General features: G+C 41.0%; 1 protein-coding gene across 1 annotated transcript in view; it reads right to left on the reverse strand.

Annotated features, from left to right (window-relative positions):
- The window catches only part of USP54 (ubiquitin specific peptidase 54), a 54128-nt gene that overhangs the window by 5853 nt on the left and 33604 nt on the right, over window positions 1-14671 (reverse strand). Inside the window, exons 12-18 of the mRNA XM_082310036.1 lie at window positions 14076-14456; window positions 12356-12590; window positions 11361-11500; window positions 10047-10220; window positions 6843-6962; window positions 5486-5678; window positions 1775-3231 (exon numbers count right to left, since the gene is read on the reverse strand). Coding sequence (XP_082166162.1) covers window positions 1775-3231; window positions 5486-5678; window positions 6843-6962; window positions 10047-10220; window positions 11361-11500; window positions 12356-12590; window positions 14076-14456 — 2700 coding nt within the window. The remainder of the gene's footprint in view (window positions 1-1774; window positions 3232-5485; window positions 5679-6842; window positions 6963-10046; window positions 10221-11360; window positions 11501-12355; window positions 12591-14075; window positions 14457-14671) is intronic.

Genomic DNA, 14671 nt, shown 5'->3' on the forward strand with positions numbered 1-14671 from the left:
ATGGCCTAATAAAAATGGTCACAGATGATGCACTGGTAACGACACATTTTCTGCACTGAGGTGGCATTTGGAGGATCAGGTCTTTGCTTTAATCTCTGTTGTAAAGCTCCAGTAATGAAACAGAGGCATTTTCACCATGATTCTGAATGCAAAGGTCTGACAAAACCAGTTGATATGGGGCAGAAAGCTTAAACAGCATCTGCAAATGACTAGGTAATCCAAGTCAAAAGTGAGGAAGAGCTGTCCTAGACCCACTCAGGTGATTTTCATCCAGTTCATCACAGTAGATGCACCGATTCAAACTTTTTGTTTTTATACAGAATTTGCAGAACTTAGGAAGAAACATCCGAAAGTCACAGCAAACCAGAAGTAAAGATCTCAAACACAAACTTCACTTTAGAAGAATATCCATCTCGCATATCCCTCATATAGGTAGTGGGAAAATAGGCAAGAAAAGTGTCAGCATAAGAAACAGGGCATTTGATGACAGAACTCTGAAGCTCCAGCTAACACTAAAGCAACGGGGCTTTATCCTGTTAGATTTCCAGAAAAAGCTTCCAAAATCAGTAAGCTAAGTAGGAACACATAAGACCTTCTGATTCAAGCCTGTGTAAGAGAGTATCTGCAAGGTTGTGAGGTTGGATCTTGCCTAACTCTGAAAGAAAACCAATGGACAACAAATGGGAAATGGCCACCTTCGGATGTGTCACCTGGTTTGTCAGTGGACTGCAAGACAAGAGAGTTCATAGAAAACTCGAGCTGTTGAACAAAAACCTGTTCAAGAGTTTACTGCAGTAGTCACTCTGGTCACAGCCAGGCTTGATTTGTCAGGAACGACGGAGGCTCCACCTCCATGGGTGCACAGCAGGGGAAAACCTGTCTTGTGATGTATTACAATATATATCACATACATAAAAATATATATCACTTTGGTACCCAAGTTTCAGGCTGCTTGGTATTTAACCAGCAAATTCATAGCTCTAATGCTTTGACAGGGATTATAAAGAAATTTGTTTCACTTGTGCTAAGCAGAGAATCAAGGTTGGCCTATCTCAGGTAGGAGATTAGATCAGCCTAAGTGGAACTGGACTGCTGTCATCAGAGTCTAACTGAATGTCTCCAGTAACAGCTGGATGTTATCACCCACAGCAACAGAATCTGTTCATTTTTCTTTCGGCACCAACTAATCCACAATGTCTCAAGGATCTTAGTGCAGATCGTATACACCCAGTGCTCCTTTCACAAGTAATTTTCTAGAACTTAAAGCAGGTAGTCCTTAGCAAAACACAAGTTCAACTCTCATAGATCTGGAAACACTTTTAAAAGTTATTCCCCTCAATCAAGTACAGACTAAATTCTCAAATACAGTACAATCAGTTAAAATTTACAAATGTGGAGAACATTAACGTCAGGCATAGAAACAGTTTAATAAATTCCAGAGGTGATGTAGGACTTTCAAACAGCAAAATTCAGCAGCCTGATCTAAGCAGCTAGCTCCCTACTTGAAATCAGGATCAGTTATTTCTATGTTACTCTTAACAGATGTTGCTCTCAGTTTGCCAAGATCAACAGCTACTCTGCAGCCTCCCCAGGCAGTGCTATCACTGCTTCTCTACCTGTACAGTTAGAATGTTTTCAGAGTCCACAACCTGAATCCTTCTGCATCTGTGCACAAATTCACGCCCATTTAACTAAATCAACTGGAAAACGTACCTTCACCTATATTGGAGTACATAGGCAGGTCAACCAAGAAAAACAGCTGCATCATTCTTACCTGATTGGTCAAATGGATACCTAGCACTGTCCTGTCTTCCCAAGAAAGGCCTAGCGGCCTGAGATGCCTGCAGACTAGTCTGATAGAGGGATTCCAGTTCTGAGAGCTCCTGTTCTGTGTCTTGATTCCACTGTGGATGCAGATGTACTGGGATCCTGCTCAAGTCATCTCCAACTGCTCTCTGATCAGAAAGGGGTGGACTCCTCCCAGGTACAGGAAGCCATTCAGTATTCTTATTAGCCTTCTGAGAACTGTAATACCTAGTAACATTATCCACCCAACGGTCCACAGGCATAGAGGCAACCATGCTACTAGTAGCTCCATCATCCACCTGTTTCATTCCTCCATCATGACAGTGCCTTTCCAGGTAGGGTGCGGGGTCTGCTATATTCTGTCCACCTCTTCTACACAGCTCTTCACTGTGAGAACAAATACTCTTAGAAGGAACATGTTGGGCACTAAAACCCTCCAAAGAAACTACCCCGTCCCTAATATCCACAGTTGACTGTAATTTTTCAGAAGACTGGTTTTTGTTCTCTTGGTTTTGATGGATTAGCTGTCTGTAACCAGAGGATGAAGGGTTGATGAAAGATTTTTGTGTTAACTTTGGAGACTTCTCATCCTGACACACTGCAGCAATCCAGCCTTTTTCATGGGTACCTTTTCTCTGGGAGACTGCATGCATTTTCTGAAACTGCTCTGCCAAGGAACGAACATGTCCCTTTGTACTAAAAGCCTCAGATTTGTAACCTTCGTCTGTGCCATATTCATCCTGTGAGGGTAATAAAATCTCATGGCTGTTTGCTCTGGAGTACTTATTTGTTTTCTGCAAAGGATCCAAGGAGCACTGCTGTGCAGGGGGTGAAGTTGCAGGGGTCATTGCATGATAGGCCCCTAAATGATCAATGCTGGGCCGCACTGGAGAACTTGCAAGTTTGGAACAAGGACTGTGCTGGCTGTCCTTTTCAGGAGATGCTGCTTGTGGTGGATGTGGACAGGGAAACAGTGTAGGCAAAGACCCAGAGTTTACTGTGTTAGCCTTGGATTTGTACTGAGGTGTGAGAACAGGCGTTATGTTATGAACCTCTTCTAACTTGCTGCTACTGCAGCATTCCCTATAGTCTTTTGGCCCTGTGGCTGTGGTGTCAGCAAATTCCACACTATGGTGGGCATCATTCTCAGTTCTTGCAGACCTCTCTGCCAACCCTTGCCTATAGGGAAAAGAGGGAACTTGGTCATGAAAATCAGCAGAAGCAGACTGGAAGTTTGGAGAGATCCTGTTGGATGGATTGCTTTCAGAAGGGGGCAAGGAGGAAGACTCTGGATATAATGATGAGTGCAATTCATGGCAGGAAGCAGGTGGGTGGAAGAAAGAACTGGACCCAAATTCCACTTCTTTGTTGGGTTCCAGTGGTACCTCCTGGCTCAGCAGTACTTGGAGCGGGCCAGTCTGTTCACTAAAACACACAGAAGGGTAAATGATTAGCAGTAGTCATTTGCTTACATTTATCCCTAGGGTGCAGAACTTGCACTAGGTGACATATACCTCAACACACTTTTCTTTGCTAACTGTATTCTGATGAAGACTTTGCATTAATTCAGTAGATACATACATGTTAGTCCTTTGCTTCTAACCCTGATTTCCTACTACAAGTCATCTAATGAATCCATTTCATATTTTTAAGAGTATTTTGCTACAGTTAGGCTCTATATAAAGTACTCTTGTACAGCACCCCAGGCACTTTAACCAGCAGACTGAGCGTGTGGGTAGGGATAATTGTAAGAATAATAAAAATAGCATTTATGTACAATAAAACAACTGTTTCCAACATTAAAGTCTTAGATATTTTTGAAAATACTTTGGACACGTTCATGACCTGAACGTGAACTGGCAATTTTTCCATAAGATTCCCTCTCTCCAGGCAACTTCATGAAGAATGACTTGACAAATGGAAGGAACAGGTTGAAATCTCTCTCATATTATCTTTGTATTCTGGTCTTTGAGATATTTATCCAACATATTAAATAAAGTTCAAGCTAAATATGTAACTATTATTTTGTAATAATTTGTATTCTAAGTATACTTCTAAAAAGTAATTTGTATTCTTTTATGTACCAATGCAAGACAATTATATCCTTGGGTTATACATGCCCTTGGCATTTTTCTGCCTTTAGTTAGCACTTTAATATGGAGACAGAAAAACCAGGACCAAGTCATGTGCTTGTGAGAAAATGACAGGCTACAAACAGCTCCAACAGAACTTAAGGAAACTGTAGCATCATTGTTTTGTTTCCTCCTTGAGATGCATAGAATGAAAGTTATCACAAAGCCCTAGTTGATATGTGTAGCAGAATGACCTTGTCTGTGAGTAATTGCAAACTTTGCACTGTCTACAATGTTATTTATATCAAAGGAAGAGTACAGAACTCTGGCTATGATTAGATTCTTTTCATTGGCTGCAATATTAACATTTGGTTGGATATAACTTTTTGCAAAAGTAATGTTCTTTTCACAGAGCAGCAGTGAGCAAGTTCAGCATTAACAAAATTAGTTTAGAAAGTTTCTTTCTTTCATTTTCTTCAAATCTGCCAAAGTGCATAATTGGGGCTCTGCATTTCTCCTGTAAAAGGAGATATAAAGGACTCTTGATTGACAAAAAGATCAGCCCTCATTACATATAATTCAGCTACTGCAGGAAAAGAAAAGAACATTATGAACTATAGCCTGGCAGGTGTGCAACTTAACTCAGTTTTAGTACATAGCTGCATGTAGTATTTTAAAAAAAAGGAAAAGAAAAAGGATTCTCATCTAAGATTTCATCTAAGCTTCTGATAATATGACATATAAGAAAGGGGAGAGGGAAGAAAAGTAACAGTTCAAGAAACAGCCTAGAAATTGGATAGGGATGGTCTAGTGCTAGGAGGGAATGGCATGGGAAGAAATAAGGATTAAGCTGCATGCTAAAGAGGGTAGGAAGAAAGGATCAGTTACAGCAGAGTTAATTATGCTATAGTTAAAGTCAGTATGGAAGAAAGAATCATGAAGAGATGCTGAAGAGGCTGCTAAGCCAGGCTACAGGATGCTGGGAAGCACAGAAAGAAAATGAAGAATGATATAGCATCAGGGAAAGTAGTCAAGGTGACAGTATTGGGAGCTGGATCCAAGAGTTGTTCCAGCGCACCGCTAGAGAAGTGGACTATGAAGAAAAGATCAGTGTACTTGACACTTTTCAAACTACAGAGCACTAAAACATGCTGGTTGCTGTTCCCAACATAAATGCAATTATAGCAAGATTTTTACTGTAGTACACTCTTTTACTGAGTCCTGAAACTGCTCCTGGTTGTACACAGTTGCACATTTCATCCTAACACCCCCCCCCCCCGCTTTTTAGCCAGGTTATTGTCTATTGTATTCTTTCCCTTGCTGCATAAAATACTGACGCTGCCAGGCACTGACTGCTACAATTCTCTGTCACAGATCACACTTTGAACACGTGCACATTGAACTATTCTATGGAGACTGGGGGGAAAAAAAAGAAGGGGTAGGTGAACATCTTATAATAGGATTTAGCCTAAAGAAGAAAGGAATAGGAAGTAACACTGTAGGATTTGGACTATCCAGGGGAATATATATAGTTTGCTATTTCTTTCCAGACCGCACTGCTCACAGATGCAGCTCAGATCTGGGTCTAGGTGATTTACTTGGACTACCTTGTAGACTGGGCCATGGTGCCGCCCTGTGGCGGGTGCCAGGCTGGCGGCGGCAGCGGCTGCGATGGCTGTTGGTGCTGCATGCGATCCTGGAGGCTCCGGGCTTTTCGGATACTGATTTGCAGCTTCTTATCGACTAGGGCTCTGCTGTGAGTGCTAGCGCTGGCATCATGCATGGCAAGTCTTAGTTTAGCTAAAATGCAAAAGAAAACATAGCAGAAAACAAACAGAAAAAAGGAATAAAATTGAAAAAGAAAAAAAAAGATGCAGCAAGAACATAAAATATGGACCATGCAAATACTGCCGCAAAAGAGTTCACAAGGATGCTATTGTTTCCATTAATGCACATTCAGCTTAGCCAGGTGTCCAAACACGTTAATTGAAACTAAACCAAAATAAAGTAAAAAAAAAAAAAATTATCCATGTCTTAGCCCAACTTCTCATCCCCTTCACACAGGCTCTTTCCAACCCTACCACATTGATGCTTCATTCTGTCACCTACCCTTCTCCTGTATCCACCATACCTGGGACTCCCTCCATGTGCAGGAATACCCAGCTGGGATTTGAGATTCAGCATATACCTTGCTGGAATGGAAGCTAATAGAGCTATCCCAACAGCTGTATGCTGCGCCCCTTATTCTGTAGTCCGTAAGAGCCGACTTCTAAATGCAAATGCACAGGAGCTACCCACTCTGTCTGCAGCCATTCTATACAGACAGAGAGGAGCATGGGGTGAGACAGCCAGCCAGTCATAATGGAAAAAGACCAAAAATAAAATGAAATCACATAGCACGCATTCTCAAAGGTCGCAATGCATTTAAGCACTTCAATGTCCTAATGCTTTTTTCTTTATGAAAGTCAGGTACAGCATAGCTCATATCTGTTAATACAGAGGACTCAAGAGTGGGCTACCATTTTCTTCCTATGCTACACCCTCCATGAGAAACAAGGGAGCTTAATGGCCTTTGTAATTTGTTCTGAGGATAGGCAAAAATTGTTAATTGAGGACCAAGTGGCAGGGGGAGTTATCTACCAGGTGCTTGCTGAAATGCACCATTTAGCACCAAAAAGGGTACATCAGCACCCCAGTGCTGTTACTGCCATAGCGCTGGAGAGAACAACAAAAATGGATGCAACCATGAAAAAAAACAGAGGTGAAGAGGAATAGGACTAAAGCCCCCAAAAGGGAATGCTTGAAAAAAAGGAAAGATTCTGTCTCCCTGCACATTCCTAAAGACCAGCTGGATCCCCATATTACTACCTGACCATTTAACATGATTCAACGTTTCAGACTTTTATCTATGATACTAGTAAACTGTCAAAAGCGCAATAAGCTCAGGCGGTTAGAGTTACTTACATATAGCTTCATTACAGAGAGCCAAAGCTGCAGCACAATCCCCCTTCTGCTCCTGATTCAGCGACTCTTCAAAGATTGAGTCTGCCTCCTGCATCGACTTCTCAAAGCCATCACTCCTCCCTGCAATGGGCAGCACCCTTCATTTTGGTTTCATTCGTTGCAGAACCCTCACTTACCCTCATCCCATTCGTGACTGCCAAATTCTTCCACATATGGAGTGTCTTGCAGAGGCTGCACATATCCCAGACCGCACCACCTAACCTTCCCTAAGCAGAAGTACAACTTGAGCACCCTGATATGCTTCACATCCACACAGTAAAACAACGTGAACCAGATTTTTTTCCTCAAATTTTGTTTACTTGAGAGAGTTGTACGGGCTTATTATATTATTTTCAACAGTCTAAATCAGTACAAAAGATGGTATAAGACAAATCACAGAGTCAATTCAGATGACTTCTGTCAAGTAAGAATTAATCTAAATTTAGAATTAAATCTAAACCAAAATATATCAGTAAAAGAAACATAGCAGGTCAGGGCTTTCCTCGTGCGTGATCTTAAGTCCCCTGCCAAAAATCATCTGTATCTTCTTCAGATATCCAATTACTTCCATACAAAATGGAAACAAGCTGAAACAACTGAGACATCTGGGCAACAAAAACCTCAGACTTGAGTGCGAGTGTAAATGCCTGCATGAAATACTTCTACAAATGTGTGTTCAGTGCATACACCCAGCTGCTGAAAGAGACATATGGAATATGAAAGCCCAACAGTCTTGCAGCTTTAGGAGGAAAAACACATGTGTAAGAAGCCGAGAAGAAAGGGACAATTGTCAAGAATTCTTTTTGCAACAATTTAGAAAACAGTGTTGGAGAAGAAAAGGATAAATCATCCTTGGACACAAGTGAGAAAAATGAAACACTGTGTCCTCGCATCAGAATACCCAGTTCTGAGAGGAGGAAATGCCCAAACAATCTGGTCTCACCTATTAGGCATTATGCAAGTTATGCACTAAAATGTAGACATTCAAATGAGGCAGGGGAAAACAGAAAATAAAACTTGACTTTTTGTTTTGTTTAGGTGTTGTTTTTTTTTTTAATGGAATGTCTCTATCATTGCGGTAGAGAACATGAGTATCTTTATCGGCCAACAATAAACTATAATTTCTCAACTTGCATAACATATGCTATGGCCTGGCCTGCTCTCCAACACCCTTGTGCACAGATGCGAACACAAACTCTCTTATACCATAAACCCCAAAGAACTCACATGAAAAGCCAAGTAGTGCAGAGGGAAGTAAGAGTTGTTAGAGCAGTGAGTTAATCAAGCAGCACATTCAGTTTCAAAATCAAGGCTACTGAGGCTTGTAATCAAGGCCAGTATACTAAAGTTAGCTTTCTTTGCATGAATTTAGCAGTTTACTTGAGGGAAAATGAGTCACAAGTGTTCTGGAGTTCTGCATACAAGCAAGCCTTCCAGGCAGTCAAGCAGTCTGTTAATGTTAAGCTATTACATCTCTGACTGGGGTGGGGAAAGGCTTAAAAGGAATAAACAAAAACTTTCCCAGATCTCAAGTCAGTGCCTGTAAACTCCTCAAATGTTCTACTAAAGTCTTTTTTGATTAAGCATTATTCTAGTTTACTTTCTTTTTAACAATGAAAAGCTAAGCAATTTTTGCTTCTACCAAGTAATACAATAAGAGATCAAAGAGGGGTAACATCTTGGAGAACATGCTATTTTCTTTCAGGCAGGAGAGGCAGAGAAGACAACATCCTCATGCTCAACAAGAGAGGTTTACTTTTCAATTTTTACATCATTAGCGTTTATGTTACAAAAGTAAACACTAATACTAATAAAAAAAGATATCCATCTACTCTGGTGCATCAGAATTTTTCACCTGGTTACTGGCAGGTCACAGCAGGACTGTAAAGGATAACTAAGTGGCTCACTCATGGTCAGCAAAAATTATAAAAACATTCCCATAGTCAGACATTCTCATAGAGATCGTGTTTTTCAGCTGCCATTGACACAGTGGCATTCTGGCTGCTGAGCAGTTGGCACAGCTGTAGGCTGCAGCACACTGGCTGTACTGTGCCCAGAGCTGGCATTGCTGTGGGGTGCCCCTCTCCTTCCTCTTTGTCCTGTAGCAGTAAACCAGCACCTCAACTCTTATCTACAACAGGTTAGAGCAACCAGCGTGGGGATGCAAGGAGGCCTGGCAACACAGGAGGCCACAGTGGGTTTGCCACAGTCATGCATGCATTTGTGGGAGCAGAGCCTAGGTGTTCACTACACCTTCCTTAGCTCTGCTGACCTACCAACACCCCCCCACTTAAATGCTCTACCAGGCTTCACTCTCGACTGGGTCAGTGCACTTCATCCCACCTTCTCTCTGATTCCTCTCACTGGCTGATGGAGACCGAGGGCTAAAAAGGCGCTACATGTGAACCCTGTCACCAAGTTCCCTCTGCCGCAGCTCCATCCTTCCAATTAAACCTTTTCTGCTGCCATCCCCTGCCAGAAACATGAGGAGTCATGGAAAAGACAGCCAAACCTAGTATTTGGCTTTTTAATGTTTTTTTTAAATTCTTTTTCCTTAGAAAAGATATGTAAGCTAAACCCAGCTCAAGATTTTCAACATTACATCCAGCTTAAGCCTGCCACAGTACTTGTTCCCACCCCTGTGCTGTGGCTGCACAGCTGGGCAGGAAGAAAGAGTAGAAAGCACAAGGGCAGGAACAAGCAGAATTGCTTAGGGCAGTGATGCTACCAGGAGCAAAACAATGGCATAAACGGACAAGCTATTCTGCAGGTGGACCTGAGGCATCTGAAAGGGACAAACAGCGCTGCTTATTCCAAGATGTTGGTTGAGGCCTTGCAGCTAAATCTAGATATCAATAGCAGTAATGGTGTGTATCACCACATAAAAATGGAAAAGTGCAAATATATTAAAAACACCTCTGCGTTACTTTGTTGTCTCATTTAAGAAGGAATTTGGTCAAAATATCAAAAAGGTTTTTTGCATCCTACAGGTTTGGAATTGATGGTCTTTCACTAACTGACAGTACAAAATTGTAATGGGATGGGGCAGGGGAGAGAGAGAGAGAGAGAGAGAGAGAGACTGACTTACAATAGGAAATTAAGTTCAAAGGTTCAAAAAACTTCAGCACTACAATCTTGCAAAATATACTGCATTCAAAAAGTTACCCTGATTCTGCAGTTCATCTAGATCCATGAACCTGCTGGGACGGGGATTAAAGCCCATTGCTGCCTCCATTTCCTTTTCTCTTTTTCTGCGTAGTTCTTGTTCATGTGCTCTCCTTGCCACCTCCTCTTGCAATTCATCCAGTTCACTCTTTAAAGGGACAAACATCTCCCCACCTTCCAAAAAAAAAAACCAAACCAAACACCACCAAACTCAAAATAAAAACATGTTTTGATGGTAAAATCTCTTAAAAGTATCCCTTAAAAGACAAAGAAATATTAATGGAGAATACAATTAACATCAGAAAATAACAGACTGACCAAGCAAAGACCACAGAATTTCAGATTACAAATTTTGCTTAAGTTCTACTTTTAAAACCCTGCCCTAGCCATTTGGTTTCCAATTGCTTTCTCTGTGTCAGTGACTGGCAGAAATGCTGCAGTATTGCTTCAAGCTCCCTTGCAGCACAGCCCATCCCTGGATTCACTGACCCAAGAAACAGCAAACAGAATAGAGAGTCATTGGAAGAGATAACCCTAAGCTGATGCTGAAATCTTGAGGCTTCTTACTGTGCTTATAATTTGTAAATAATGCTATGTCAAATTAGCCAGATCATTAGCTTTAGTAAGTAAAATGGATTCCAACTGAGACACTTTTCATCTAACTGCATAAGCAGATGAAAATGGCAAGAAAATAAAGCATATCAATGTCCTTGTCAACACAGCAGAAATCAATCAGTCATCATTCTCACTTCAACTATGAACTGTATTCAAAAAGTGTCTCGTCTCCTCTCCTTCCCTTCCCTTCTCCAGACATTCTCTGGAATAAAGTATTTGCTCAGAAAGATACATAATCAGAATGCATATCTCCAGAAATGCTCAGCCTTAGCCCAAACATCTTGTAAATATTCATTCTCATTTCTGACAATTTTGAATTTTGTACAGCATTATGAGCTGCTTCTCAGGACTCATCAATCCTTCTAAGCTATTATGAGTTATGCTTGGGAAGATATTTTCCACTGATGGCAGAATACTGAGTTATGGGAAAGAATAGGAAAAATAGCTTTACTTTATCAGTTAAGCCAATACTCAAAAAAGATGCCAGAGCAACATGATCAAAGGAGTATTCCAAAAAAGTTTTTTGCAACCCCCTTTGGTAAATTTTATAAGTTGTATCTTGTAAAACTGTGTTATGTTCCTCAGTATTTCTTTTCCATTTCCTCAATTTCACTGCGAAAATAAACATCCAGAAAGTAAAGAACAACTCCAATACAATTTACCTTGCAAAGCCACTGGTACCGAGGAAGTGTATCTTACCATTTCCAATGGTGTGTGAGCTGTTTGCCCAGCTCCCAATTGATGAAGTAGACTCCACTTCCAAGATGCTGCTACTGTGAGACTTTGGGATGTTCCGCCAGGCAGGAACCAATCCACCTGCTCGTTTCATATGAGCATCCCTCCAAGAAGAGAGTAATTACAGTTTACCATTTTACTAATCTCTGCAGGAGAAATTATATCTAACCTTTTCTTTTTATCATCACATAAATATTTGCTTCCATTTTAATTTCATTAAAAAAAAAGTCTACCATAAGAAAATCTTGGGAGAAACAGGGGAAGAGAAAGTTAACAAGGGGGAGGACAACAATTCTAATCTCCTCCATAAAGTATGCAATGCATATTAAAACCGTGGTCTGATAGCTGTTCTCAACAGATTCTTACAGCTGAAAATGTACTACTCTGGCCATAAAGAGCTTCAGTTTGTGATTACCTGATGCTTCCTAAGCCAAGGAGAGAAACACATTGTGCTGCCTATTTATTTTCACATATAAATATTACAAGTGTCTTGCAAGACTCCAATGAACCTCTCAAACTGAAAATGTCAAAGATTTCTATACAAGACTACTGATTTCTCATTTTGTACAAGGCTTCTATCAAGCAATGGCTTAACTGAAACAGAAATGTCTATGAACTGTTCAAAGGACAAGCACAAACTTTGATATTTGAGTTTGTAAATCATAGAGTAAGGGTACAACTATTTCAGATGCATCATTTTAGTCAACATTTCTCATTCACCTGAACCCCATTTCTTTTCCTTCTCACTAGCAGTAAGCAATCAATATACTGACAAGAAAAGGAAGCAGACTCACTCAGATTCCAGTCTCCCCTCTATTTCTCCCCTGCTGCAATAAACCTGTATTACAAGTTAGGAATGCTGCTTTGCATTTTGAGAAAAATGTTCTATACCATTATGTAATTACAAAAAAGAAATCAAGACTTCAATCACTCCAAAAATGAAGTTTGTTGAAATCTACCTGTGGGTGCTTGAGCTTTCAGACAAGGGCATGTCCAGACTAACTGGGCTGTTGCTGTTGCGTTCACTGCTTTCGTAGCCAGACTCCATCCTCTGTATTAGATGAGGATGTTGATCCACCATATGATGCTGGGTGCCCCGGCCTAGCACACCACGCTTGTATCTGACATTTGACTGGCTTGATCTTGTTTCTTGAACAGCATGTTCCTTCACCTCATTCTCAATAAGCTCCTTACCTGTCAAGACAAAAGAGTATAGCTTGGTAGAAGATCCAAGCTTCAATACCAGCAAATCATCTATACATATGTTAGCTTCTTGACCATGCTTAGTGCTGACTTCAATTTAGTGTAAAACTAGAATTATTAAACAGAAAAAAAAACCCAATATTTTTACAGCATTCCTAGTAATATTAAGCAATAATCTAGTCAATAAATTTATTTTTTAATATCTCCCCTTTAGTATAACTTACCATATTCCCCCCCCAGTAACAATCAAGTCTGGAAAGAAAATCCCTTCCTCCCCATAACAATTTGCATTTGTACAAGATTATTTTACAGTATACCCAACTGTATTTCCAGTTTATATTTGTTATTGTATTCTGTCATATCTACTTCAGGGGCTGCACTTCTCACATTGTTTATTTTGCCACACGATTTGATGATGCTTATACAACATTAGTTCACTGAGGACAGGAAAACTTTTTTTTTTTTTTTTTTTTTAATTCTTCCTTAGTGATTTCACTGGGTATTCCCACTTGCCTCTTGTTTGCTCCCCTTGCTTCCTTCCCTGGAGCTGTGTTCTCCCTTCGTCTTCCCTATATATATTCCTTTGTGCTTCCCAATTCTTTTCAACCTTTAGCTCCTTCTAGTCAGTATCATCTCTCCCTCCCTCTCTCCAGGCCCCCAGATTTCTGCAACAGCATCCTCACTAACCACAACTCTACTGCCAGTCACACAAACCTCTGTCCTTCGAGCACTCTGAGATGGGAGCGCAGCAGCTCCAGTAGCGTAACAGCATAAAAACCAAGAACTGGTAAACTGCTCTCCACACCCTTTGCAGTTTCAGCTCACTCCTCTTGATAGGAAGCAAAATAACTGTTATGTTCATTTGCAGACTGGGGAAAGGGAAGCGGGGGGGGCTGGGGCAAGGGCAACAACAGATACCCAAAGTTGTTTCACAACAGATTTTATTACCTTCAAAAACAGCAAAGCTGAGGACAAAGTCTCTACGTACAAGTTGCATAGCTGCTATGGTGTAAAATGGTCCCAGATAAATCATCACTGGCTGCCAGGCTCTTACCCTCACAACAAGAACTCAGCACTGATACACAAGGTACTCGCCGCACCATAGTCTGAGCCAGCATGCAAAAATACTGTCATGAGCCAGAGGAAAAAAAACAGACCAATACAAAAAGGCCATTTCAAGGGATGAACTTCCAGATACTTAGCAGTCTAGCCCTGTGTCCATTTAAGCAGTGCAGACTGTAATGTCTCCCGTATTATTTCCTTACATTTGAAATTTAGCACACAGAAAACAAACAGAACTATCATACGTGCAATGTGAATACCCACACAGAAACTAGCCTTCAAGGACACAACTCACCACTGACCTAAATGCCATTTTCAAAATTTTACTTTCCTACTTTACTTAAACAAAACTGGATAGTGGAGGATTATAAATTCCACACATGCTGAAATAAATCTTCCTTCTCAAACTCTTACCTGCCTCTTCAGAGAAGGGGCTAAGCTGAGTGTAGCCACAATGTTTCCTCTTGTCTTTACTGAAGATGCTGTCTATATTCAGAGACTCTCTTTTGGGTCTCCAGGTTGGCCGGTACCTGCTAGACGAACTGGATTTAGACTCACTACTGGTACTCTCCACTTCCCAGTCTCGAGAGTGTACAGACAGGCTTTTTGAGGGTCGTGTTTCTGCCTGATCCACACTACTCCCCCCACGAGGGGAATTCTGGATGGTTTGAGAAATCTGCTGTGGTCTGCTGTGGATCATATTGCTCACTGTCTCTTTAAATTCCCTCAGCCTGCTGGTGCTGCTGGATGGTTTGGGGGCAGTTCTGGGGGCTTGTTTCTCCTTCAAGGTTTCTCCTGCAGTTTACAGAGACAGCAAAAGCCACAAAAATAACTTCAGATTAAACTAGCAGCACTACTTGCAGCATCTTCATGCAGACTTGGAAAAGAAAAAAACAAAACAAAACAAAAACCCCAAAAATTCCCCCCAACCAACCAACACCCCCCAAACAAACAAACAAAAAAAAGACAAAGAGGCAAAATACAAAGATGTAAGAAACAAGGAGGGAAAT

The sequence above is a fragment of the Platalea leucorodia genome (genome assembly GCF_965183815.1).
Source record: "Platalea leucorodia genome assembly, chromosome: 4".
In the NCBI taxonomy this organism is placed as follows: Eukaryota; Metazoa; Chordata; class Aves; order Pelecaniformes; family Threskiornithidae; genus Platalea; species Platalea leucorodia.